The sequence below is a fragment of the Aspergillus saccharolyticus genome (assembly GCF_003184585.1).
Source record: "Aspergillus saccharolyticus JOP 1030-1 unplaced genomic scaffold BP01scaffold_16, whole genome shotgun sequence".
Classification (NCBI taxonomy): domain Eukaryota; kingdom Fungi; phylum Ascomycota; class Eurotiomycetes; order Eurotiales; family Aspergillaceae; genus Aspergillus; species Aspergillus saccharolyticus.
Window position 1 is genome coordinate 12,745 of NW_020290626.1, and position 25,094 is coordinate 37,838.

Sequence of the window (25,094 nt, forward strand, 5' to 3'; positions counted from 1 at the left end):
AGCGTTTAGTTCGAGGGGGCGTCAGGAATAGTGGGGACTATTCCGTGATGCGATGCAGGTACAGCCAGGCAGAGAGCATGACTTAGTTGAAGTTAGTTGAAGTTAGTGAGTTTAGTCAAACCATTATTCAAGAAGCAGGAGAAATGAGGGAGAGAGGGAGAGAGGGAGAGAGGGAGAGAAAGAAAGAGTCAGAGAGTCTACTACTACGGGTTGACCCTGGTAATTTTGTTAGTACGGTGGGGAGGTACAGGGATTTGAATCCTATGAATTCTGCCGTGTATATGATTATTAATACTTTGTATGGCCACCTGCGGCATTGATTACGGCTTCATAAACTCAACACGTAGCTTGATAAGGAAGGCGGTATGCGGCAAGAGGCACACCGCTTAAAGGATTCAAATCCCTGCACCTCCCCACCGTACTACCAAAATTACCAGGGTCAACCACAGGTACGTAGATAGAACTGGGTCTACCACCATTCGGCAAAGCGGGAATCCACTCAATCTGGTCAAAAAACTGGCTAACCGTAACAGGTGTAGTGCGGTCAGCCGACTCCACACATCCATCTTCTATCTTTTCCCATCTTTCCATCTTTCCTCGGCCTCCAGGTGCAGAACCCACTCTTGCATTCCTCCGCTGTCTTCCGAGCCCTACCATTGGCACTCTGCTTCATTAGGCTTCACACCGTTCCGCAGCATCCATCTGCCTGGGCAGCATTGGGGTTGCGGCCTTCTAGGGCTTTTCTTCCACTTCCGGCTGCCGCACGCTTGAATTTTGAGCCGAATCCTCCCTTCAATATGTAACTAATATCGGTTACCGCATCCGCATCGGGCAAGGCACCTGTCTCACCACTAACTACGGTCACTACCACCTCCTCTGCGCATTCAGGGGGAAAAGACTTCGGCACCGTGGTCATAATACCTCTACTATTGAACGTGCTTTCACCTGGGCCGCGTATTCACGGACCTCCGACTGACAGTGGAAATCCAGGTGCAAAGAAGGAACTTGCCGAGGTGTCTGCCTGTCTGACTCTGCTGTGGTGCTGCCACATTCTCGACCTCGACCCACCACTCCCTCCCCCTCAATCGCTCCTACTCCCAGACTTCTCCGTGGACCCAGCATTTTGTCGAACGGAGCGCTTGGGGCAAGGGCTCATCTAGACTGGAGAGAAACACTGCAGATCGAATACACCGACTAAATGCCTAAGATTCTACTTAGTGATAACGGCGCCCTAAAGATAGACTAGAATGCGTCATTTGCACATGGTTTATGGACTCGTTGCCATGTGGTATTGATGATCATTTCTGCAGGGGGGGAGGTTAAGGTCTCACCTCCTCCTGGGATATTTCCACAAGCGTGGCGCTAACTCAGCAGCCCAGAACCACTCTTCTCGGTTTAACCGAACCTGAATTCCCAGTGACCGGACCAAGCCGCCCATTGGGGCTGGACCGCATTGTTGGCTTGGTTGCAGCTGCCATGCTGGAGTTACATTGGCTGTGTCGGAAGGATTGCACTCAGAAATTGGAGGAGGAACCAAAAATTTGGTTGGATGCGCGCCAATGTGCGCCACGGTTCTCTGGCAAAGCCAGTCCTAAAATCATCTTAACTACTGCCATGGCTGCTGTTGGCTGCTGCCACTGCAAAGCTTTGTCGAGTGCTAGCTGCTTGCTTATTCTTGCCAAGTGACCATTCGACAGCGTCACGAAACCGTATTTTCCCGGGGTTTGAAAACTTATCGAACTGCAACCCCAAATCTCAACTTTTTCATCCCTGCTGAGATATATCTACTACTCCCACTTCGCAATGGATCAATGAGATAGATCGGGATGTGCTCTCTGTCAAGATGGGTTCTGACAGTTCTACCAATGCCGGCCCGGCCCTGATCAGTGGCCTTTGGGCGGCAACTGGCATCACTATCTTCATCCTCATTCTGCGCGTCATCGCTAAGTTTAAAATTCGTCACTTTCACATTGACGATGTGCTGATGATTGCTGCCATGGTATGTCCTCCTCATCTGCGCTCGAGTCTCTATTCAAGTTGCTCCAGCTCTAATGCGATTTTGGTCTCTGTTTCAGATCCTTACCATTTCCTCCATGGGGCTTCTGACCCATTCGGTTCATCATGGCTTCGGCAAAGACCTTGTGACTCTGGATTTGGTAGATTTGGAAGCAGTGTTGAAAGACATTGCGATTCAAGTACCGCTCGTCACCTTCAGCACCGGCATTGCCCGCTGTTCCTTCGTTCTCTATCTTCTCGGTATTCTCGGCGGCAAAAAACCATACCAGATCACATTGTGGACAGCTATGATGCTGCAGCTAGTATGCAACATTATTGCCGCCGTTCTACCACTCAGTATCTGCCGCGATGTTCGGGCGCTTTGGATTCCTGGAACGAAGACAACCTGCGGCAACACCGTCGCGGTGATCCACTTTGCTTACTTCCAGTCCTGTAAGAATCTCATACGTTGCACAATCAGATGGACATCTGGGCTAACTCTTCGAGCTAGCTGTTAACACGGCGACCGATTTGTTCCTCGCAGTTTTCCCCACCGTGATATTCTGGAATCTGAATCTGAAGCTGCGCATCAAGATCAGTTTGATTCTCTTGCTCAGTTTGGGTATTGTGTAAGTGGATCGTCCCTTGTTTGATCGACTCACGCTAAGGACCGCACCAACAGAGCCATGATTGCGTCCATCATTAAGACGACCAAGCTCAACCAAGTCCCTAGTGTGACCGACATCGGGGCATCGGGAGGAGTGGAACTGATCCGCTGGGGTTACACCGAGAATCTCATCATCATCCTGACTTCGTCAATCCCTTGTATCAGACCGCTTCTCATCTCCTCTGTGAGGAAGTTCTCCAGCAATGCCAAGTCACGCTCTTATGAACTCACTGGGCCTTTGACCGGCAACAAGAACAATACCCAGAATGGCACTTCGCCCTCACAGAACCAGGAACGCAGGGATGATGACGCCGATAGTGTGGAGCAGATCCTGCGCGACGCCTACCAGCAGAATTCAGCATTGGAGGCCGGTCACGGTATCACAAAGCAAGTCGAAATTTCGGTAGTATCTGACGACTCGTCTTTCGGCGATAATAGACGGTCGCCGTAATCTACTGGAGCGAGACCTTACACTCTTTTGGAATCTTTTCTTTTTTTTCGTTCTTTCATTGGGCATGCCTTTCCTCTTCGCATGTGTGACATCTAGAGTACTATATTATTGATGACGACGGACTTGACTGTCATGGTAGGCAGTCTACGACAATAATTAATGAATTGATTTACACGTGAAATACATAGACACGCCTGAGGCATCCACTGCCAGGCTGATTTCTGCTCTCATCGACGCTGGAATTGAGCTGTGATGGCAGCGGGATTGGCTGAAAGCCACCCACCCACCCCCACAGTGTCACCTCGCAAGGACAAGTGACAGCCAGCGGATGCCCTAAAAAAGGCAGGATGTCTCAGCAGTGAACCATGGGTCATAAAGCGATCTATTTGATCGTGGAACCGTGGAGCGAGAAGGGAGGGAGGGAGGGAGGGAGGACGGAGGAGCGTGCGTGCGTGCGTGCGTGCGGTGGACGGCCGAGCAGCGGCTCCCTCCCCACCAAGGGCTTGGGTTAAACTTTTTACGCAGTGGCCACTGCGCCAACATCCCATCCATGATCGATCCAGCCACCCACTGCATCCAGCACTACATCGGCCGATGCCTGCCCGATCGGTGTGTTGGTCCGTCATGGCTGCGAGCCTGCAACAATTTGACCAAGACCTGAATTTGGGGTCTTGCGGAGGGGTGTCCCTATCTTATCTCCTCGGTCCTGCGATCCGCCTGATCCGCGTATTGAGGTCGGTCCTACCGGCGACGCAGTGCAGCGGTTGCAATTCTCCACTGATTTAGAATAATAGCGAAGGAACGAACACAATCCATCGAGGCTGAGTTTGCACAAGGTGGCAAGGGAAAAAAGTTCCGCATCCTGGCCAATTAGACTTCCTCCTGTCTGCATGTCCGGTGAGTCGAAGCGTCTCTCGAAAGAAAAGACTTTCTGGAACGGACGGAAGCAACATCAGTTCCGGGGTCGTGAATCAAGCGTACCCAAGAAGCACCTCCTGCTTGATCGACGGGAAATGACGAGATAAGGCCCGCGCCCATGTGGTGTGAGTGACGATCTCCGCGAACAAAAGCACCTCCAAAACCACCGTTCATCCACCAGTTCTTAAATTTGGGTTTCCGGAACACATCCTCAATCCGTCCTGGCTCGATCCCATATTTGTCTTTGTTTTGGGTCTGAGGTCATTCGCACAGGTCGCAGTTCGTGCCGGAATTCATGCTCTTTACGGATGGACAATGACTTATTTGACCCTGAAGCACTCGAGTATGCAGTGGTGGTTCCTTATCAGTTTCTCTGTGTCATTCGGTCGTATATTCCCTGAAGTGTAGCCCCCAGCCGGGGAGCTATTGAATCCTATGCCTTGTGCTTCGAGGCTCGGCATCAATCGTATTAGCCGCACTAATGTTCTTTGCCTGTTGACGGTTCCTATTTAGCTCACTTTTGTCCTCGTCGACCTGGGCTCTGCGCAGTCGGGTTTAGGACCTTGGGGCTAGGCCCGACGATGCTATTCTCAGAGGTGGAGCTGGCGCGTTGCAGTAGTACTATCCTGGTGTGCTTCGCCGGTGGTGTACTTGTGCAGGAAGTAAATTAATAGAAAGCTTGACTAGGCTCATATTCTTCTCGGAGGCAGCCGGACGACTAGCCTTTCTTTGTGAGACGCCGACAGCCTCGGATTAGACTAGATGAGCTCGTTGCGGCCTCTGCGGCAGTTCTATCTTGGCCCCGGAGCCGAGGCATTGCCGGGTTGCCGTAGTGTAGTGTGCCTCAGGCACAAAGTGTGCTGCCTCAGTCATGTGATGTGCTCGTTGTTTTCGGACATGGGAGGGTGCAAACACCTTAGCCTGATGTACAATCAATCAGTCAAGCAAGCAAGCAAGCAAGCAGTTGGCTGCTCATTCATCCTGCAGTGGCTTTGCCACAATGAGGATTTGCGTATCATTTTCTGGCTCATGGCCATGATGGAACAGCTATGAAGCCGCATTCAATCCTCAACTATTGCTGTCAAGCTTTAGTATTGGCAGATCATGCCTCAGAGAATCAGGCCATCAAGCATTGATTCATGATTCACTACATTTCTACACAGTTTTCCACCAACTCAATACCATAGATGCTCACTGGGGAATTGATCTTTCCCAGCGGTTCCAGCCGTCTACTCCAGTCCCGCCAATCATGTGTGCGCATCTCACATGTCGATCCCTTCGTCTTTCTATGCGGGGTACTCCGTAGTCTATCGATCGTGATTGCTTCCGCTGTCTACAAGCGACCTTTCAACACGGTCTCTGCTACTTTAATAGCTAAGATTATGAAGCTCAGGCTTGGAAAACCTGTGTGATTCCACCGGCGACTACTCCGGGGTATTAAAAGCCATGAGTTGTCGCAATCGCCTCCAACCTCTGCCACCATGACCGAGACTGCTCGTTGCAACCATCTGATGTTCATCACGTCATCGAGACCAGAATTTGCCCATCTAGAACCAACCACCGGCCCAGAGTCGAGCGCATCAACACTCCATCGCCAACTCTGGCTGACAGCCTCTCACACTAGAGCTGCGTCTATGACTCGAGAGCGGGGGACACGGCAGACGATCTCTGGTCAGACAGGTCATTCATACACAGGGCCATCCCGCACTGACGCCGCGTGAGCTGTAGTCTGATTGCACAGCAGCACAAGATATTGGGAGGAACGAACGGATCTTGAACCTAACATCTTCGCCCAATCCAGCCCCGGCGCGATGAACGCGCAAGCGACAAGCACGTAATGACAGGGGTATAGAGAATCTCTACTATTGATTGCCCCTCGACCGGGTTAAATAGAATTGTTCTTCCTGCAATGTCTGCTTCTCACGCGGGGCTTCCCATGAGCTGCGCACGTCGATTCCGACCCCCATACACGAACCGTCGCCTGGAGTATAAGCTATCACAATGGGGCGAAAGCTTGGTCTCCTTCGGGCCATCAGCCTTGTGTCTGCGAGTTGCATGGGATCTTTTGCCTTTGCCTTTGACACGGGTGTCATCAGTGGGTGATACCATGTTCAAGCTTGATAGCCATGTCTTCCAGTACTCATGTCACTTCTTACCACAGGCGGCGTCCTCACCTTGTCCTCGTTCGAGAGTGACTTCGGATACACCGTAGCCGAGAAGACCTCCGTGAACTCCAACGCCGTTTCCATCCTGCAAGCAGGCGCCTTTTTCGGATGTTTCTTTACGACTCCCATCGCGAAATATCTTGGTCGTCGGCTTGGGCTTATCGTGGGCTCACTGGTCTTTACCGTGGGAACCATCCTGCAGGTCATTAATTCTCATACGCTGGGAACCTTCTATGCGGGTCGCGTGATTGCAGGTGTCGGTATTGGAGCTGCGACAGTTTTGATTCCGGTGTACGCGGCTGAGATGTCGCCTAAAGAGTTCCGAGGTCGGCTTGGGGCATGCTTCCAACTTTTCTTCACCTTGGGAGTAATGATCGCTTACTGGGTAACATATGCTGTATCCAAAGATCAACCGTCCGCGACCAAACAATGGCAAATCGCGCTGGGTCTGCAACTCCTACCCTCATCCCTTCTTCTCTTCGGTATGCTGGCCGGCAAGGAAAGCCCCCGATGGCTCGCGTCCAAAGGCCGGCTTGACCAAGCCCGCGAGGCGCTCAAATGGGTCCGGGGTGGCGAAGAGACCGAAGAGCTCCAAAAGGAGTTCGACGAGATCCTCGCCGGACTGGCCGAGGAAGCCCGCATCAAAGAGGGCTTCACATTCCGCGAGCTACTCCTCCCAGCCAACCGATACCGTCTGTTCATCGCATTTACCATCCAGCTCGCCGCGCAACTCACGGGAAACACGTCGCTTGCCTACTATGCCACGCAGATCTTCTCTGCGGTCGGGGCCGGCAACTCCAGCAAGCTCGTGACGGGCTTTTTTGGGGTGACCAAAGTGGTTGGCGTGTGCATCTTCCAGCTCTTTGTGCTCGATCGTGTCGGCCGGCGCTGGCCGTTCATGGTTGGCGCGGCGGCCATGGGCTCCTTCATGCTGATTATCGCGTGCGTGCTCGCCACCCACCCGACCAATGCCTCGGCCACTCACGCTAGCCCGGCCGGCATCGCCATGATCCTCATGACCTACTGCGAAGCCTTCAGCTACAACATGTCCTGGGGCCCACTCCCATGGCTCTATGTGGGAGAGATCTTCAGCAGCCGCATGCGGGAGATCGGGGTCACCGTGGGTGCAGCGTCGCAGTGGTTGTTCAACTTCATGATGTCACAGATCACCCCGCATGCCATTGACAATATCGGATGGCGCATGTTCCTGATGTTTGCCATTTTCAATTACGCGGTCGTCGTCTACGCGTATGTATTTCTGAAAGAGGTACGTCTTTTCCGTCGCTTGTTGATTGATGTAAGTGGTCAGATAGCTAATGGGGGAAATGGATCAGACGTCGCAATACTCGCTCGAGGAGATGCAGAATGTGTTCGGTGGGGATCCACCCCATGCGGGTGATAAGATTGTGGACGAGACGGGGGAGGCGGCGCACGGGTCGGGGGAAGTCTCGGAGAAGACTGGGAGGCAGACGCAGGTTACTGCGTCAAAGGAGGGCTAAGTTTGGGGTATAGAGTAGTTCATGACTGTGTTCAGGATGTGATCCTGGCTATGATTGATATGAGTTTGGGCGGAATGGGTCTGACTAGCGTGATAGAGTCCCTCCGGGGGGGGTTGAGTGAGGTTAATATGAGCAACTGTTCATGCTTTGATGCTCATGTCTGCGGATGTGATAAGAAGAGTGGGGTGGGAATTTTTATCTATGCAGTTACGTGAGCGTATGTATCGGGGGTTGTGCACTGTACCTACCTGCTCTATAACTCAGATAATATTCCTTTTTCATTCTTCCTAGACGCCCTATCTATGAGACATAACACTTCATTAGGCAATATACCAACCCATGCTATGATAATTTGAAAGTATGAACCCCTCCCCGCAATCGCAGTGATGTCCATCACTATCTATTACACCTGAACACCTCGAGACAAACAGCGCAGAGCCGGGGGCAGCAGCACAAGCTCACTCCATATAGGGTTTCCAGTCTGAAGTAGTACTTAGTATACACGGGACCTGAGAATGGATGGAGGGAGACGCTCCTCAAATGTGTTGGCTGGGAAGCTGCTTTGATCTCGGATTAGCCACGGGCAATTCCAGCGGTAAAAGGCAGCAGAAGAAGTAATTTCAAAAGACCATACTTGCTCCCACAGCCTCCGTTTCTCAGGGGTCTCTCGATTCCCTATCCAACAAATCCTTCCTGACCACTCGCAGCCTCCTCATACTCACTTGGGGTCACCGCTCCATTCCAGCCGGTGTACACGCCCCATTCAAGGAGAGGATAGGGAAGTTTGGAACAACCTCGGCATTTCCTCATTGGGCACAGACACAGAGGACAGCATTGGTCTATACGCTGCCCATCTTTCTTCCCGAATTCTCGAAAGATATTTGGGATAAGAGCAAGGGATTGAATTCAATTGTCTGCCCTGATGTCAGTGTGTTTGCAAAATTGAGTGGGTGTAAGTTGAAGCTCCGCGGACACCGTCTCTTTACCCCAACCTCGGCATTCAGGCCGACGGCTTCCCCGCATATCCGCCTCCACACCGATTCGTCAACTGCTTCATTCTCCGACCTCTTCTTCCTCGTCTTCCTTCTTTTTCTCTCTCTATCTCTCTCCTATTTCTCAGTTTCGATTCTCAGTACCATCCACACCTGGCATTGTATCTCACAATATGGTCTCCGCCATCCGCGTCGCCCCCTCGGCCTCCACACGCGCCCTCAACCTCCTGCGCACAGTCCAATACACCCACCCACCTTCTTGTCCGTGTCATTCGAATCCCAACCACCATCACCACCATCGCACCCCTACGCTAGCCAACCATGTCCGGCGTCATATGGCCACTCCGCCCGACCCATCGCGCGAAAAGGAATACGCCTTTGAGATGGCCGCCTCCAGCATCCGTTTCGGCCCGGGTGCCACCAAGGAGGTTGGCATGGACTTTGCCAACATGAAGGCCAAGCGGGTGTGCATTGTCACCGACGAAAACGTCTCCAAATTGGATGCGATGAAACAAGCCATCGAGGGGCTGTCGCGAGAAGGGATTGAGTTTACCGTCTTTGACAAAGTGCGCGTGGAGCCAAAGGACAGCTCGTAAGTGCTTGCCCCCTCTTGTCTTTCCTCCAGCACAGCTCATCAAATGCAGAGTGAAGGAAGCCATTGCATTCGCCAAGCCATACAACCCTGATGCCTTTCTGGCTGTTGGTTCGTACTCTACTCCCCTGGTGGTCCATCCCTTGCTGACCCCGCAGGGGGCGGTTCCGTCATCGACACCGCGAAACTCATGAACCTCTACACCGTCTACCCGGAAGCCGACTTCCTCGATTTTGTGAATGCCCCACTCGGTAAAGGGCTGCCTGTTGCCAAGGCGCTTCGACCGCTGATCGCCGTCCCGACCACCGCGGGGACAGGGTCCGAGACGACCGGCACTGCCATTTTCGACTTGGTCTCCAAGAAAGCCAAGACGGGCATTGCGCACCGCAACCTCAAGCCCACCCTGGGCATCTGCGATCCGCTGAACACGCGGACCATGCCGTCGGCCGTCCACGCCTCGTCCGGGCTGGACGTGCTGTGTCACTCCCTCGAGTCGTGGACCGCCATCCCCTACAACGAGCGCACCCCGCGCCCGACCAACCCGATCAACCGCCCCGCGTACCAGGGCGCCAACCCGATCTCCGACATCTTCTCCCTGCAGGCCCTCCGCAGCACGGTCAAGTACCTGCCGCGCGCGGTGAAAGACCCGGAGGACTTCGAGGCGCAGTCGCAGATGCTGCTGGCGGCTACGCTGGCCGGTGTGGGGTTTGGAAATGCGGGAGTGCATCTGTGCCACGGGATGAGCTACCCGATTTCGAGTCAGAACCCGGGCTACAAGCATGCGGGCTACGAGGTGGACCACCCGATCATCCCGCACGGGGTGTCGGTGGCGGTGACCGCCCCGGCGGTATTCCGGTTCACGGCGGCGTCGAACCCGGACCGCCATTTGGCGGCGGCGGAGGCGTTTGGGGTGGACATCTCGAACGTGAAGCGGGAGAGCGCGGGCGAGGTGTTGGGGGAGGCGTTGGCGGCGTTTTTGGTAAAGCTGGGGGACCAGCCGCGCGGGTTGAAGGATCTGGGGTTCCAGCGAGGGGATATCGAGTCGCTGGTGGAGGGGACGTTGCCGCAGAAGCGCGTGCTGGATCTGGCGCCGAACTTGAACAGTGAGTTGGAGGCGGAGAAGGCGGAGTTGCGGGGATTGTTGGAGGAGTCGATGGAGTATTAGTAGCGAGACATGCAATGAGTTTGTAGTAGTTGAAGTATATATATATATAGTAGCCAGCCTCGGAAGCTATTCTGCAAAGATACCAGGCACCACCAACCTTCTGTGATCTTGACCTATACTTTCATGCTAAGTCTGTCTTCTTTATCATCACACCGGTCATCTAGTGAGATGAATTCAACGAAATGCTTATACAATTACAAAACAAGTTGGTGTACCTTGATCGAGGTAGCATGGTTGTCTGCATCTACTACTACTACAACTACTGCACATACCCCGGTCTCCATCCCATCCCCGCATTCCATCACATCTGCAGATCATCCGACCAAATCGCAATCCTGTATTTATTAAAGAACGAGTCGCAGCCGTCCCCTGAATTCATGATGCAGTCAACTACCCATCTCCCTTTATCCTCATCCCCAGACCACAACAATGCATCCACTTGTCCTCCTCCTCCTCCTCCTCCCCGAGTGTCAAATCCTCACCCAAGCCCACCCCCAACCCCCAGCCCAAAACCTTCTATCCCCGTCTCCAAGCCCAATCCCACCCTCATCTGAAGATCAAGGAACAGGCAACCCCCTCAACTTCCCCGGCCCCTGGCACTGGTACGCCGACCCGGAAGCCCACCTCTTCCCACACACAGGCACTTTGAACGTGCAGTTGAAGGACCAGAACTACTGGATCTACCCCACCTACAGCGCCGCCTACGAAGAACAAACCTTCTTCGACGCCTTCAGCTCCCCCGACCTGGTGGTGTGGACGAAGTATCCCGCGGTTCTGAATATCACCGCGATCCCTTGGTCGACGAATCGCGCTGCGTGGGCGCCTTCTGTCACGAGACGACGACGACGACGACTCGACCACAGCAACAATGCAGAGGAGGAATATGATTACTACATGTACTTCTCCACCGGTGACGGCACCGGGATCGGCGTTGCGAAATCCCTCACCAACTCCCCCGCGGGACCGTTTCAGGATGCGTTGGGCCGGCCGTTGGTGAATGGGACGGTGATGGGGGCGGAGGCGATTGATGCGCAGATTTTTGTCGACATGCCCGGTCGTTCCTCTGCTTCTGCTTCTTCGGAGGAGGCAGCGGAAGAAGGCCGGGTGTGGCTGTACTTTGGGGGATGGGGCCATGCGGTCGTGGTCGAGGTAGATGGTGAGAGTATGACGGCCCTGAAGGGGGAGTTTCGGGAGATCACGCCCCCGGGGTATGTGGAGGGGCCGTGGGTGTTGAAGCGCGGGGGGGTTTATTATTTGATGTATTCGGTGGGGGGGTGAGTTGCAGCCTTCTCTTCTTCTCTTCTGGCTTTAGAAGGGGTATCCGCTGTATTCGAGCAGCATTACTAACTACACAACAGATGGGGCGATAACTCCTACGGGGTCAGCTACGTAACCGGCCCCTCGCCCACCGGCCCCTTCTCTTCCACTCCGACCAAAATCCTTCAGGGCAACGAGCAGGTCGGCACCGGCACCGGCCATCACAGCGTGCTCACCCTCGGGGATGACGAGTATTACATCGTCTACCACCGCCGGTATCCCAACGACACGGCGCGCGATCACCGCGTGGTCTGCATTGATCGCATGGAGTTTGATGCGCAGGGGAATATCCTGCCGGTGAATATTACCCTAGAGGGAGTGGATGCAAGGCCTCTGTGAAGTGCAACTTGAACTTCCATAGAACTTCATGTAGAGTTGACCGTAGAACGTCTACCAGGTAACTCCCACCTCGTGTGGGCCATCTCAATCCAATGCAAAATTCATTTCATTCGTATCGCTATATGCAAGGGTATCGCAAATCAAAACATCGAACTCCGCTTTTTACTCAACTTGGTCTCGTCCGACGACCGCCGTAACCGAAAGAAACTGCTCTTCTTCGTTTGTAACCCTGGCTTCTGCTGTGGCTGCGGCTGCTGCTGCTGCTGCTGCTGCTCGGGCGACAAGGAAAAGCGCACTACCGACTGACGTCGCGGATCCACCGGCCGAGACCCAGACACCCGCGGAGGATGATTCTGGGGATACTGTGCACCGGGCCGCAGAGGCAGACTCGGCGCCGGCGGTACGGTAGCCGCCCCCGTCCGCGGCGGCGCCCCGGCCTGCTGCATCCGCACGCGCTCCTCCTCCTGGCCGTAGAGTCGCCGCAGGCGGAGCGTCTCCCGATCGATCTCCGCCTGGCGCGCCGCCTCCCGCTGCCGTCGAGCCTTCTCCTCCTCCTCCAGGAGCATCTGCGTGCGACGCTCTTCCTCCTGTTGACGCCAGTTCTCGGCCGGCGAGACGGCCGGTTGTGACGGCTGCCGTGCCGTTGGCGACGAAGGTGACGGTGACGCATTCAAGGCCCCAGACGCTACAGCCCCTGCCCCTGGCCCTGTCACTGCTCCGGCCCCAGCCCCAGCTCCCCCCGGCCCCGGTCTCTGCTTTCCAGCACTAGCACCATTTCCATTCGTCTGCCCACTCCCATTCGCGACCGCCGACGCCCCCTTCCCCACCCGAAACGCCTCCCGCAACCCCTGCGGCGCAAACCAAACGTCCCGAATCGTCACCGCAGCCAACAACAACACAACCTCCAGCCCCTTGAAATCCTCCATCTCCACGCGGTACAGGTTCGGCTCATACAGCGTCAACTCCTTCAGCGACTGGAACATCGCCACGGTGATATCCGGCTCCCGGGCTTTCGTCTTCGACTCGGGCAGCGTGGTCGTCTTCCCGGACAGCACGCACGTGAGATCCTTGCTCAGCTTGCTATCCTTGCGCCACGCAAACCTGAGCTTCGGGGTGATCTCGGCGGAGGCCGGGTCGGCTTGCGTGTGGTCGAGTTTGGAGGAAGACGGTTGCCGGAAGCTCTGCTGGGGCATCTCGAACCACCATGTCGCGGGACTGTTCCACGACTTCGGCTTGTAGTGCACCGTCACGGCTTGGTCTGGGTTGTATAGGTTCACGGTGAACTGTGTGGGGAGGAGAGGTTCCGGGGGCGGAGCTGGATGAGCGGTGCCGTTGTTAGCGGCGCGGATGGCCTCTGCGGAGAGGGTGGGGGTGGTTGTGGTTGTTGTGCTTGTCCATTGCGGTGATATTAGGACTTCGCCGTAGAGGATGGAGGGCACGTGGGCGTCGTAGAGCGCTGCCGCGTAGCGGTTGGCGGCTGCGGTGGTTGGGTCTGGGTGTCGGAGGGTGTAGGTGGGTTGGGGTTCGTCGCCGTGTTGGTAGAGGTAGATGGTGCTTTGGTGGGGGGTTTGACGGGAGGGTTTGAGGTAGAATGCTATGATCGCTCGGGTAGGTGGTTAGTTTGTGGTGAATGGTGGTTGATTGAAAGGGCTATACACAACGGAACGGCTGACGTACTAGGGAGGTTCTCGTCGAGCATCGTGCTGGGGTTCTTCAGTCATCGATCACAAACAATTTCCACGGGTCATTCCCAGTAGACAGAGTGCCATTGGACGGAGTTATATATCGGATCCGAGGGTGGGGAGCGTGAGCGTGAGGGTGAGTCTGGATCCTGGTGTCTGTTGTTGAAGATGAAACAAAGCGGCGCGGGAAGCGAAGGGTGTGGCTGCCTCAGGCTATCAGAGGCATTGCTGCCCCACCCGCTAAAAATAGCAGAAATGCAATACTTCAAACAACTTCTCTCGACAAGTATCGATTGACATACATAGGCAGCAAGAATCCTCCCACAAGATCGTCTTTGCTTTTCCCCTAGCACCGAATGCAAGCCCCGTCATTCACCTAGGCACCATGGTTCTTTACGCACTGTCGAATAGAAAACCCTCCTGTTGCATGCCGATATGCCGATGATTACTGAGTAGGTATGGCTACAGCCCGGGCTCTCTCTTCTCAGCATAGCCTAAGGCGGAGCTCACTAGAGGCGTCCTCAACCAGGCAGACAGATAATCTACAAATCATAAGAGGTATGATACAAAAGAAGCGGTGGGTGGTGGCTTAGTTGTGCCGGTACTGTGTAGTTCACTTTGCGACTCTCCTGTTGGAGAACAAGGCACACACAAGCATCACCGCGAACCACATTGACGTACAAATTGACGAGGCCGATTGCGAGCTTGGGAGACAGATCTCATATTTGAACTAAAACTCAGTCAGATCTCGAAGGATCGCGCGCATACTACCCAATGACACAACGCATAATTGAGGATCGCACTCATCCTAACTTCCTAACTACTCACATAATATTGACACACCATTTCGTTGTCCCACTCAACGAGGCAGACAACCAGTCGAAACTGACAGACTATTTCACTGTCTGCTCAAGGCAGGCCAACCTTCTCCAAAGACTCGTCTTAGCTTCGCCTCGTAAAGAGGCTACTAAACCCCAGCACCACGATGAGGTGCGAGTCTGTTCGCTGGGGACCTGTTTTGTTAGCGGTTCTTGCGGCAGCGGTGCTTACCCATTGTTTTTTGCTCGTTTTAAAGGCAGGTAGCCGAGAGAGGACAGCGGAGGACGGAGGAGGACAGCGGAGGACATTCGCGGGGTGCAGGATCCCTGGATGAGGTTATAGGTGGGTATACTCTCGACACAGGGTATCCTGCAGTGGCGTGAAAGGACGGAGGATGGAGGACGTTTGAAGGGCGGCTCGGAGGAGGAGGGCGAGGACGGAGAATGCAGAGTACCCTGGTGAGGTTATAGTATGATAGTAGTATGGTCTCACCGGGATACTCTGGCAGCGGCGTGAGGACGGAGGAGGACACTCGAAAGGAGAAAGAAGGCATGGAAGTATGAAGCGACGACTTAAGTATAGTATAGTGTAGTAGTCGTCAGTGTTGCCGTGATACTTCATACTCCCCCTTTCTTCAGACTGTCGAATGTTGAATGCGTATTTGCACGTCAGCTGTGGATATTAGCAAGATTAGCCTGGTCAACAAAGTCAAAGTCACAGAGATGGGATTTGATAAATGGCAGTGATGTCTCAAGTCTGATCAGATCAGTCCTCAGCAACTCCAACCATACACAAATAGATCAAGAACAAATAGATCAAGAAAAAGAGGAAGGAGGATGGGGAAGAGGACGAGAGAGGATGGGGAAGAAAGCTGGGGAAAAGGACTTCAAGGGGGGAAGAAGAATTATAGGAATGTTGAGGTAAACAAACCCAGTCACATCAATTTCGAGATTAATCCATCGTGGGAAACGTGGGAACGTGTGTTACTGTGAACAGTCAGGTAGGGCCAGGGTTATGTGGAGCACTGGCTCTTATGAATTGCCTCACTACAAAGACTTTCACAGAGCAGTGGCTCTCTTTATCTCTGATCTTGCTTTGTATGGACAATGTCATTGTCTAATCATAGTTGGCAGACCAGAAAACATCTCAGAAACATCTTCATGAAACGAAATGCCAAAATTGGTCAAAGGTATGTACTCTTTCATGCAATATCTACTATACCAACGATTTCGACAACTCCCTCTAATCTTCAAGCAAACCGTTCTATACCGTCTAAGCACGGACCCCTTCGATTTCCTGACCCTCAGGCACCTTGGCAGCCTCGCGCTCCGCCGTACTCAGCTGCAGCCCCTGATCATCCCATCCCTGCGTCCCGATCTTATAGAGCGTCTTCTGCTGCTCCCGGCTCGGCATCGGTCCCGACTTCCCACGGCGCTGCCGCGACTCCAACGTCTCGACCAAAGTCGCATTGTCCCCATCGAGAGCATACCCTTCGAGATCGTCCCGATCCTCCTCCTCCGAGAACACATACGTGCGGTACTCGGTGTTAGTCCAGCCGGTTCCTACCCCGCGTTAGCTTGTGCTTTCTTCTGTGTTCGCCTCTTCAAGCAATGTAGTATCAAACATACCCTGAAACTGACTGCTATCCTCCCAATCCTCCGTAAAGTAATGCAAGAACCCTCCATGCGTGACCAGAACAATCTCCTTCTCCGGCCGACCCTTCAACCACCGTCTCGCCGCACGCGCCCGGTCCTTGATCGCTTTGTTGGTGGGTGCAAATCGACCCGACTGTACAGTACATTCCCCTCATCAGCATCCACACACATATGCTCGTTCAATCCGCAAAAGGATTAGAGAGGGGATTACCTTTACGTTCCAGCCTTCATACACCCAGCTCAAATCGACGGGCTTGCCTTCCATCTCCTTGCGCAGAGCATCCGGTTCACTACCCGTGTCGCACGCCACATCACTGGTCTCTTGGGTGTCGGGGAGCGCAATCACTTTCAGATTAGGGCGGGCCTGGAAGACGGGCTCGAAGCTCTGGAGCGCGGTGTAGATGGTGCGGCGGAGAGGGGAGGCCGTGATGAGATCGATGTGCTCGTGGCGGGCGAAGCTGTCGCGCAGCGTGCGGCATTGCTCATTGCCCAGATCGGTGAGGAGGGGGTCGTGGATGACGTGGTTGGCGGTACACAGGTTGTGGACGCCCTGGAGGTGTTAATTAGTATGGGAATACTCAGTGTTCGGTGAATGGAATGCTCACCTGGGCGTGACGGACGCAGTGGACGATGGGAGGCATGATTGGTAATGGTCTACCAGGTGGATGATGGCTTGTATCTGAGGTGTACCAGTCCGGTCAGCATAGAATCCAAAGCAACGTGGGGTAGCGGGGCTGATAGTGAGGCTGGATAAGGATGGGGACGCCACAATCTGCTGCGGCGGTCAGTGCAGTATTTACTCACTTCTATCTAAGGTTCGTATAGATGAAACTTCTAAATGTCTCACAGGAGGGGGAAAGCGAAACAAGACAGTAAGTAGCAAGGAAGGATGAGAAAAACACGAGGAGGTCGAGAAAGAAGAACCTTGAGGATGAGGAATCTATGCCGAGAGAAAGATTCGAGTGGCGGCCAGAGGAAGGCGGCGAATCACTTCCGCCCGCGCCCGCACACCCTCATTATTATGTGCTCACTCAGGGCCACGGTGGCAATGGCACAACTACTTACTTAGTCCTGCTGGTACAGAGTATATAGTATTGCAATCACTATCAGTACCTTATAGCAGGTAGAGCTCGACTAGCATCCATTACCTATATGCACATTTCTAGAATATCCTCCAGTGTTTGTCCCAACCATGCCTCATAAACCGGGTATGTATGAAAATAATGAATAAGTACCAAGAGTGTCCATAACCACTGCTATGCAGCTCCCAGGGTATGTATGTCCTCTCAAGCAACGCCAAATCCTCGTGCATTCTCCAAAGCTTTGCTCAGTTTCTCCTCTAGAACCCTCCTCGATGAGTATTCGGGCAGCAGTAACCGTCCGAAACACGTCAGACTCGTGGGAAGGCGCTGCAATTCGTCAGTACAAGTGCATCCTCACTCGTGGATTGGTATCTCAAAGACACTTACAGCATCCCCAACTCCGTTCTTCTGAATCACAAACATGATGCTCGCAATCCCATTGACCGGCACTCGGTCACTAGCCGTCACAAATTCCAGCAACTGTGCCCGTTTTGCTGCAGGGTATCGACGCACGATATTCCAGAAATCCCGGATCACGCGGTGGCTTGCGCTGAACCCGCCCTCGTATCGCGCATGGCGCTCCAGCTCCCGCACGTCAATCGTCTGGATCCCCTCCACCACAGTCTTCAATGATTCGGCCGTGAATATTGACAGCGCGGTGCGGTCCAAACAGGTGTAGAACCCTTTGGCGAAGGCTTCGAATTGCGGTCGAACAGACTTGTCCGTCAGCCAGAAGATGTAGTCCTTCACAAACTGCCCACGGTTTGCGTTCGTCACGAGGCACGCTTCCTCCGCCGGCGGAGTAGGAGACTGAGCCGCCGCTGCAGGTAACGGACCAACCGACTTGGCCGTATCCCGGTACGAACCCGCCGTTTCCGCCGCCATCGACGAAGGTGGGCTCAAGTTGACGTGGTCCGTGTAGTGACGGACCTCAGACCATGGCGGCGAATAGCCAAGAGAGCGGGTTCCGGTTAGGGGTGGTCGGAGGGGCAGGAATGGTGTCGGCCACGGGGCGTCCTTGTCGATTTTCTGCATGTCCACAGTCTCGACATTGCCGAACGCTTCATAGCTGAATTCGTAGGTCCGCAGAAAGATGTCTCCCACGTCACCTTCATCCCAGGCGAGAAGGCCCTCCAAGCCTCTGACTAGCTCCGGCCAGCCGTCTTGAATATGGTCCAGCTGCTTGACCTTGAGTCCGAGCAATTTTCGGTAGAACGCCGTAGGGAAATTAACGGGAAGTGTGAGCCCGTTATATACGGCCAGAGACATCAGCAGCCCGAGGAGCTCGAATTTGTAAAGCGGCTCTAGCGAGCATGGCTGGAACCAGGAGTTACGGGTTCGTCCATCCAGCGTGAACATGCCGTACGCCGGATCCAAAGCCTCTGCCATCAAGACACGAAAAAACTCCTGCTGAACCCCGCCGTGATCGAGACCTTCCTCACCCTCATCCATTCCCATTTGTACTTTCAGAGGGCGCATGAGCTCGCGCCTCTCGCGCCGCCAAAGCTGATTAAGCGCGTCAGTGAGAACGTTATCTCGGCGTACAGTAAGGACGAGGTAGGTGGTCATCGACGTCTTCATGCGCGCCAACAGTCCGACGTCATCTTGGATATGTATGGGCCCAAAGGCAGTTTGTGTTACATGCCTCGTCGTGGTCAACGCCGCTTCGTAGTACTTCGACATAGCCGCATAGTTCAAGGCACGGAAGTAGATAACGAGGGCAGAGGGCGGAAATAGAAAGGGGTAAGATAGAAGGTGCATCGTTTTGTTGTTTGGCAGTCTGTTCAGCCAATCCACTGGCATATCCAGAGGCTCCAATCGCTCGGCAAGAAATGAAGTGTGGAAGTCCTCCGGCACAAGGCCGAGTCGGCTCCGTTCTTTGTATAACTTAGCTAGAATCTGTACAGCTCCGCCAGCAGAGCTGCTTTTGGGCATTTCTGGATTTCCATCCCATTGACGCAGCAATAGAGTTCGGAGCCATTCGGCAACGAACGATGGGGCCCCTGGTTGGGGTTGCTGCTGCTGAGAGTCGCCGCTAGGCGACATGGTCTTGTATTCTTCAATGAGATTTTCTACGAGACGATCCAAAGCCCCGTCCTTGCGACGTTTCGGCGTATCCCTGGAATATACCTGGCGCGCTTTGGAGACCTCATTGAACGCCAGACGTGCCGTAAGACCTCGTACCAGGCGGTCGACGAGTCGTAGAGCAAGCTCGTGCTCAAGCATGTCGGCAGTCTCGACGATTATCCTGGATCTGGCCACCGAATACTTTTGCATCTCTGAACTAGATGCCACGCCTCCTGCGGCGCGCATCTGGAGAATTTCGCGCCATGTAGACGCATCGACTCTTGGGAGCGAGCTCGCGAGAGCAAACATGGTGACGGTTGCGACATCGGCGACATTAGCATCTGTAAGATGCGTCATGCCTGCCGAGCCGGGTCTGCTCATTATGGGAGCGGATACGGCAGCGGACGTGCTGGAATTGCAAGATGAACGACGTGATCGTCTGCCTGATATCGACAGCCCTTTAGGCGGCACGAACAACGACTCCATCGCAGTCCACAAGCTATGGAACACAACATCTCGAGAGCAAATACTGAGAAGCTCCGAGAATGACACCTGTAGCTGCCGAAGATCGAGGTTGGAGGTGGCGCTGCGTTGATCTGTCTCGGACAAGCCCACCGCATCCTTTCGAAACGAATTCAAGATATGTTTCGTGCTGCTCAAGGTACAGAACACACTTTGCGCAATGAAAGTGTAGACTTGTCGCTGTTGAGAATTCGCAAAACGCCATTCAGAATCTTCAAAACTGCCAGTGGATTCAATGTGAGCCAACTCTTTTTTCCAGCGTTCTTCCTCATCCTCCGACGTTGCCGTCATCTGCGCCAATCCATGCACCAGATCGCTATTAAGGTGACTCAACGATTGAATAGCATCCGCTGACTGATTCAGGTTGATGCTTTGAGCCCTGGGCTTCGTCTCCGTCGGAGATTGAGCTTCCGATGGAAGATACTCCTCCACAGACGGGACAGGCTCCAAGTAATCAACAAACTGGACGTTATTCAAATATTTTGCCCCATCCCAGGATACTCGGCGCTCTTTCTTCTGCTGCAGGGCTAGATCAACGCTGTCTAGGTCTCCAGTCCTTCCACGGTGCTTCTGAGGACGGTGCCTCAATGCGGGTGGTGAGGGCACATTGACCGATCCATCATGATTTGCAAGTGCATGTGAAGTAACGGGGATTTTGCGAGCGGGTTTCAGTTCCTGATGGGGTTTCTCATCCAAACTAGCCCGCTCACTTCGACGCCATTGATCCATTTCTGTGAGCGTGATAGGCACCGTAAGCTCTAATGCTGTGTCCTGACTAGTCTCGTTCCGCGTTGAAGGAGTGCGTGGGGTACCAGCAGTAGGAACTGCATTTTGCGGGGTGCGTTGTCGGATCATGTGTGGTCTTGTCCGTTGAGAATGCGATGGCGTCTGATTCGGATTACTCTTCGGCGGCCGAGATTCAGATCGCTGGTCGATGTTCGCGTCGAGAGCACTGGGAGACCGGCGTAGAGGTAGCCACTCTATCATTCTTAGGGAGAGGGTGTCAAAAAGGTTTTGTGTAAAAGACTTGGGATCCTTCTGTCTCTGGGCTGCAGCGGCTTGATCGTCCTCCGATAGTGCCACCTGCTGCCCCGGCGGATTGACCACCTGAGCCGCGCCAATTTCTGCGTTAATGCTCGGGTCCCACAGAGTCAACTGATTATTTGGCCTTGAAGAGTCCTGTGGCAGGTCTTCGGTGCTATTGACGTATCTCCCGATCGACCCAAATTCTTCTGCGGTCTCAACCGGCGCGCGACTTCGACGTTTCGGCCGGCGTTGTGGTTCATGTGGTGATAATCCGAATGCTACCCGAGGAGCATTGCGGCAGAGTCCTGCTTCAGCATCTACACTGGCTAGGTAGCAGGCCAAGGTCCGGGCGCTCAGTTCTGTATAGCGACGATATGGTCCTTCGGTTATCCGTCTCCGATAGCTCGCGCAAGTCGGGGTTTGACAGCCAGGGTTCAGGCAACCGTACATAAGTTGATTCTTGTATCTTATGGCCGTCCGTCAGTGCTGCCATCATGCACAGATCACGGGTTTCATCATATATCACTCACCTGCGAACAAGAAGGTTGAATTGGCGGCGTCGCTCATCGCGACACCAAAGCAAGACCTGGGCAGGATCGGACACGTCGATCGTATTCAACACCACAACCTCCGGCGCATTCGGAGGAAGCTTGGATCGGCGGGAATGCGCTCTGTCAGAAGCACCACCGCGCGCGGTATCATAAGAGCTCACGGAAGCTCCGCGGAGCCTCGTCATCTTGACAAGCTGCGGAGCATGCCGCGGCTACCCAACCCGAAGCTGAAGTTGAGAGAATGTTGCTTCTACAAGCAGTAGTCTCGTACCGTGCTTTGCGGGGAAGTAGTAGCTTGTCAAAAACAAAGATAACCAGCGGTTTAGCGTGTGGTTGAGGTGCACTGACAGAAGGAGGGGTGAACGACGCACGGAGGCAGCAGATGATGATTCGATTATCATGGCATGGCATTCCCCGGCCATCATCGCCTCAGGCCTGCCTCCCGCCCGCAGCATGATTCCGGGAACAATGTTATTCCGGCCTGCCAGTAACACTAGGCTGAAATGAGAGGCAAGCACGTGCCCGAACGTCATCTCAGCCAACCAGCCCAGCCAAAAGCGGCAAGGCGAGGATTTGCAGGCATGCAAAAGTCGGACTATCGGCGCTGATTATCAATACTCTCTGAGGGGCGAATATCTCACCTGGCTGTCGCTCGCACCACTCTTCTGGTCTCAATTATTGTCGGACTGGAGATTCTGGTTCTATCTCATTCGAGAATTCAGCAGTCCAGTTTAATCAGCTGCTGTCCTGCCAATCTGTTGCAGTTTTTTCGAGCTGTGAAAAAAAAAATACATATACCCCGCTCTGATAACACCCACAACCGCCGAACGACTTTTTTCACCCGTTTCTTCACTTGAATCTTTTTTTTTCTCTTCGTGATACCCATCCTGCTGAGCGCTGCTACTGCATTTAAGGAAAATGGCTTCTCTTCCGTACACTTGCAACACATGTCTTGTTGCTTTTCGCAGCAGCGATGCGCAGCGAGACCACATGCGCCGAGACTGGCAGTAAGTTTTAGGTCATGTTTCCCTCTGTTAACCCGGTGGCTGACCAACAAACCCAGCTTGTACAACATGAAGCGTCGCATCGCGTCCCTGCCTCCCGTGTCTCAGGAAACCTTCAACGAAAAAGTCCTCGCCGCCAAAGCAACGACCACGGCCGCTGCCGCCAAGGCCGCTTTTGAAACGACTTGCGTCGCCTGTCAGAAGACCTTCTACAGTGAGAACTCATATCAGAACCATGTTAAGAGCTCCAAGCACAGGGCCCGCGAAGCACGCATGAAGCGCGACCATGCCGACGATGCATCGTCAGTCATGAGCTCTACATTCTCTCTGGGCGAGCCTATCAACAAGCCCCAGCGCGTAAATGAGGCTGAGGTGTCCAAGGTGGCGGATACTCTCAAGAAAGCCACTATCCAGGAGGAAGACGAGGAGGGCGAAGACGAAGAGATGTCCGATGACTCTTTCTCGCCTGCTCGTTGCTTGTTCTGCCCTAACGAAGCAGCGGACGTCCAGGAGAACACCGAGCACATGCTCAAGGCCCATGGCATGTTCATTCCTGAGAAGACGTATCTGGTCGACTTGGAGGGGCTTCTCAACTATCTTTACCGCAAGATCAACGAAAACAGCGAATGCACCTATTGCCATGTCATCAAGAACAGCCCAGCCGCCATCCGTACCCACATGAAGGATAAGGGTCACTGCATGATTGCCTTCGAGTCCGAGGAAGAACAGATCGAGATCGGCCAGTACTACGACTTCCGCAGCACTTACTCCGATGACGAGGGCGACTGGGAGTCGACGACGAGCGAGACCCCCGAGGAAGGAGGTGTCAAAATTGAGGGCGAGGACGAGGGCTGGGAGACGGAGACAACTGCTTCATCCATGGATGAGGACGAGCTGGATAATCGCAAGAACGCACCTGTGGTTTACGCCACTGACTATGAACTCCACCTTCCTTCTGGAAAGAGTGTCGGTCACCGCTCCCTTGCCAAGTACTATCGCCAGAACCTTCACAACTACCCCTCTCCCGATGAACGTGCGGCCCGACAGCTCGCCATCGAAAATGGCGAGGCTATGGATGTGGATGAGAAGCCCCGTGGTCGCAACCTCAACCGAGCCCTTATCACCCGAGCCAACGGCGGTACGGGCATGATCGGTGTCTCGGACACCCAGAAGCGCCTTGTGGTGGAAAGCGAGCGTAAGGAGCGCACTCGGGCCATTCGACAAGAAATGCGGTACACGGCTCGGGTGAACCGCGCAAGCAACAACCAAAAACACTTCCGCGTATGTCCTTCACTCACCGATTTTATTGCTCAAGCTAATTTATTATCTAGGATCCTCTCCTGCAATAAATTTGTGCGCATGGTCTTCCTGCATCATTTGATGAGTATATGATTTGGTTGAGATCGTTTGCTTCTGCAGCCCCTTGGGTTTCTGCACTATGTTCTGAGCATTATATATGATGGAGTTGTGGTAGGGTACATAATTGTACATACTCTGGTATGGCAAAAGTTAGATCGACTTATCACCTTGATTTGCCTGTTTGATTGATCAATCCTCTGAAACATGGCTACTCGCCACCCCCAGTCAATCGACCATAGACTGCAGGGGCACGTTCTGCTCCGCTCGTATGAATTGTGCCTGTGTATCTTTTATCTCCAAGAATTGTCCAATGTACGTCCTAGTCAAGTCTGGTGTCGCGCTGTGGGTCGCAGCCACAGTGAGACAGTGAGACTGTAAGACTGACGAACCTTGAACCTTTCGGCCGATCTAGGACAAGGCGTGTGATCTGAAAATAGGGGAGCTCGGGTTGCACTGTCCTGATTAAGGGCTCGCTAAATGGATGTGCTGATGTGCTTGGTGTAGAGCGTATACCATGTGTCTGAGTAGCCATAGATCCTCGGTCGACGATGCCAGCCCACCACTGATATAGATCGAGTTCGTCGAGGTCAGCGCTGGCCTGGGGTTGGGTCTGGATCTGGAGCAGTGGGGACTGCCGTCGTGGTCAGATACAATCTCACTGCGCTGACATGGTCCTCTGGACATTTTCAGGAAATGTGTAGAATTCTAAGTTAATATTGGCCTTCCTCAACGTTAGTGTAAGCAAATTTCGCGTGTTTTTGACAGCGTCGAGTACGGGTCCCTCCACTACACTCATTCACCACACCAGATGAAGTATTGAGACACGTGCTCCCCTGCGGTTCCCGGCTAGGCCCATGCCCTCCGAGGGCCACGAGAAAACGAAGCTATTCCAATACAAGGGCATTATTGTGCGAATGAGATTCGAAGGGAAGGAAAATCTCTGGAGTATATGCCCCACACAATCGCATTAGTTGAGCTGTTATTGATTGACTAAACTAAATGAACTATTCCAAAAGGACTCAATAAGTGTGGTGACTTAAGGTCCTCGTTTGTACAGCATCAACTGACAAATGATGAGTGGTTTATTTTAGTTATGTGCAGTGTTTACGGCTGACTCACCCGATTTCTTGCAAACAGCTGTCACGAGCACGGATCAATCGCTGAGTCATTCCAGCAATTGTTGTCTATAATTGGAAAACAGGCGCAGATTATCTTCCATCGTGGAGG

The 25,094-nt window shown here is 53.6% G+C and overlaps 8 protein-coding genes across 8 annotated transcripts; 5 read left to right on the plus strand and 3 right to left on the minus strand.

The window, feature by feature from the left end:
- Positions 1-1,550: 1,550 nt before the first annotated feature.
- Positions 1,551-3,294, plus strand: BP01DRAFT_356936 (uncharacterized protein). The gene is made up of 4 exons (XM_025575072.1): positions 1,551-1,999; positions 2,076-2,448; positions 2,507-2,624; positions 2,678-3,294. The coding sequence occupies exons 1-4, from the start codon at positions 1,844-1,846 to the stop codon at positions 3,111-3,113; spliced, it is 1,083 nt and encodes a 360-aa protein (XP_025431003.1). The 5' UTR covers positions 1,551-1,843; the 3' UTR covers positions 3,114-3,294.
- Positions 3,295-5,892: 2,598 nt separating this feature from the next.
- On the plus strand, positions 5,893-7,959 carry BP01DRAFT_51726 (putative MFS sugar transporter). The gene is made up of 3 exons (XM_025579920.1): positions 5,893-6,126; positions 6,193-7,463; positions 7,531-7,959. Exons 1-3 carry the CDS (start codon positions 6,033-6,035, stop codon positions 7,693-7,695), a joined length of 1,530 nt encoding a protein of 509 aa, XP_025431004.1. The 5' UTR covers positions 5,893-6,032; the 3' UTR covers positions 7,696-7,959.
- An 804-nt stretch (positions 7,960-8,763) lies between these two features.
- BP01DRAFT_356940 (hydroxyacid-oxoacid transhydrogenase) lies at positions 8,764-10,531 on the plus strand. The gene is made up of 3 exons (XM_025575073.1): positions 8,764-9,279; positions 9,332-9,390; positions 9,438-10,531. Exons 1-3 carry the CDS (start codon positions 8,861-8,863, stop codon positions 10,442-10,444), a joined length of 1,485 nt encoding a protein of 494 aa, XP_025431005.1. The 5' UTR covers positions 8,764-8,860; the 3' UTR covers positions 10,445-10,531.
- Positions 10,532-10,812: 281 nt separating this feature from the next.
- BP01DRAFT_319525 (Arabinanase/levansucrase/invertase) lies at positions 10,813-12,196 on the plus strand. The gene is made up of 2 exons (XM_025572673.1): positions 10,813-11,718; positions 11,803-12,196. Exons 1-2 carry the CDS (start codon positions 10,874-10,876, stop codon positions 12,098-12,100), a joined length of 1,143 nt encoding a protein of 380 aa, XP_025431006.1. The 5' UTR covers positions 10,813-10,873; the 3' UTR covers positions 12,101-12,196.
- Positions 12,197-12,216: 20 nt separating this feature from the next.
- On the minus strand, positions 12,217-13,935 carry BP01DRAFT_340951 (uncharacterized protein). Its single transcript, XM_025573426.1, has 3 exons — positions 13,778-13,935; positions 12,867-13,694; positions 12,217-12,800 (listed from the first exon to the last, which is right to left on the minus strand). The coding sequence occupies exons 1-3, from the start codon at positions 13,797-13,799 to the stop codon at positions 12,241-12,243; spliced, it is 1,410 nt and encodes a 469-aa protein (XP_025431007.1). The 5' UTR covers positions 13,800-13,935; the 3' UTR covers positions 12,217-12,240.
- Positions 13,936-15,702: 1,767 nt separating this feature from the next.
- Positions 15,703-17,186, minus strand: BP01DRAFT_356942 (uncharacterized protein). Its single transcript, XM_025575074.1, has 5 exons — positions 17,061-17,186; positions 16,862-16,935; positions 16,468-16,806; positions 16,230-16,389; positions 15,703-16,163 (listed from the first exon to the last, which is right to left on the minus strand). The coding sequence occupies exons 2-5, from the start codon at positions 16,895-16,897 to the stop codon at positions 15,874-15,876; spliced, it is 825 nt and encodes a 274-aa protein (XP_025431008.1). The 5' UTR covers positions 16,898-16,935; positions 17,061-17,186; the 3' UTR covers positions 15,703-15,873.
- Positions 17,187-17,372: 186 nt separating this feature from the next.
- Positions 17,373-21,877, minus strand: BP01DRAFT_356943 (HECT domain protein). Its single transcript, XM_025575075.1, has 2 exons — positions 21,484-21,877; positions 17,373-21,419 (listed from the first exon to the last, which is right to left on the minus strand). The coding sequence occupies exons 1-2, from the start codon at positions 21,687-21,689 to the stop codon at positions 17,693-17,695; spliced, it is 3,933 nt and encodes a 1,310-aa protein (XP_025431009.1). The 5' UTR covers positions 21,690-21,877; the 3' UTR covers positions 17,373-17,692.
- Positions 21,878-22,202: 325 nt separating this feature from the next.
- BP01DRAFT_356944 (putative C2H2 finger domain protein) lies at positions 22,203-24,102 on the plus strand. Its single transcript, XM_025575076.1, has 3 exons — positions 22,203-22,511; positions 22,568-23,789; positions 23,840-24,102. The coding sequence occupies exons 1-3, from the start codon at positions 22,423-22,425 to the stop codon at positions 23,855-23,857; spliced, it is 1,329 nt and encodes a 442-aa protein (XP_025431010.1). The 5' UTR covers positions 22,203-22,422; the 3' UTR covers positions 23,858-24,102.
- The last annotated feature ends 992 nt before the right edge of the window (positions 24,103-25,094 follow it).

Excerpts from the sequence above, each read along its gene's own strand:
- BP01DRAFT_356936 (XM_025575072.1), top strand. The coding sequence starts at position 1,844 with ATGGGTTCTGACAGTTCTACCAATGCCGGCCCGGCCCTGATCAGTGGC. Across the intron at positions 2,000-2,075 it reads TGCTGATGATTGCTGCCATG|ATCCTTACCATTTCCTCCAT; the intron begins GTATGTCCTCCT and ends TCTCTGTTTCAG. Across the intron at positions 2,449-2,506 it reads CTTTGCTTACTTCCAGTCCT|CTGTTAACACGGCGACCGAT; the intron begins GTAAGAATCTCA and ends TCTTCGAGCTAG.
- BP01DRAFT_51726 (XM_025579920.1), top strand. The coding sequence starts at position 6,033 with ATGGGGCGAAAGCTTGGTCTCCTTCGGGCCATCAGCCTTGTGTCTGCG. Across the intron at positions 6,127-6,192 it reads CTTTGACACGGGTGTCATCA|GCGGCGTCCTCACCTTGTCC; the intron begins GTGGGTGATACC and ends TTCTTACCACAG. Across the intron at positions 7,464-7,530 it reads CGTATGTATTTCTGAAAGAG|ACGTCGCAATACTCGCTCGA; the intron begins GTACGTCTTTTC and ends GAAATGGATCAG.
- BP01DRAFT_356940 (XM_025575073.1), top strand. The coding sequence starts at position 8,861 with ATGGTCTCCGCCATCCGCGTCGCCCCCTCGGCCTCCACACGCGCCCTC. Across the intron at positions 9,280-9,331 it reads GTGGAGCCAAAGGACAGCTC|AGTGAAGGAAGCCATTGCAT; the intron begins GTAAGTGCTTGC and ends CATCAAATGCAG. Across the intron at positions 9,391-9,437 it reads TGATGCCTTTCTGGCTGTTG|GGGGCGGTTCCGTCATCGAC; the intron begins GTTCGTACTCTA and ends CTGACCCCGCAG.
- BP01DRAFT_319525 (XM_025572673.1), top strand. The coding sequence starts at position 10,874 with ATGCATCCACTTGTCCTCCTCCTCCTCCTCCTCCCCGAGTGTCAAATC. Across the intron at positions 11,719-11,802 it reads TTGATGTATTCGGTGGGGGG|ATGGGGCGATAACTCCTACG; the intron begins GTGAGTTGCAGC and ends ACTACACAACAG.
- BP01DRAFT_340951 (XM_025573426.1), bottom strand. The coding sequence starts at position 13,799 with ATGCTCGACGAGAACCTCCCTA. Across the intron at positions 13,695-13,777 it reads GCTCGACGAGAACCTCCCTA|CATTCTACCTCAAACCCTCC; the intron begins GTACGTCAGCCG and ends GAGCGATCATAG. Across the intron at positions 12,801-12,866 it reads GACGAATGGAAATGGTGCTA|GGGCAGGGGCTGTAGCGTCT; the intron begins GTGCTGGAAAGC and ends TGACAGGGCCAG.
- BP01DRAFT_356942 (XM_025575074.1), bottom strand. The coding sequence starts at position 16,897 with ATGCCTCCCATCGTCCACTGCGTCCGTCACGCCCAG. Across the intron at positions 16,807-16,861 it reads ACTGCGTCCGTCACGCCCAG|GGCGTCCACAACCTGTGTAC; the intron begins GTGAGCATTCCA and ends TAACACCTCCAG. Across the intron at positions 16,164-16,229 it reads GGATAGCAGTCAGTTTCAGG|GAACCGGCTGGACTAACACC; the intron begins GTATGTTTGATA and ends AACGCGGGGTAG.
- BP01DRAFT_356943 (XM_025575075.1), bottom strand. The coding sequence starts at position 21,689 with ATGACGAGGCTCCGCGGAGCTTCCGTGAGCTCTTATGATACCGCGCGC. Across the intron at positions 21,420-21,483 it reads TTCAACCTTCTTGTTCGCAG|ATACAAGAATCAACTTATGT; the intron begins GTGAGTGATATA and ends GACGGCCATAAG.
- BP01DRAFT_356944 (XM_025575076.1), top strand. The coding sequence starts at position 22,423 with ATGGCTTCTCTTCCGTACACTTGCAACACATGTCTTGTTGCTTTTCGC. Across the intron at positions 22,512-22,567 it reads CACATGCGCCGAGACTGGCA|CTTGTACAACATGAAGCGTC; the intron begins GTAAGTTTTAGG and ends CAACAAACCCAG.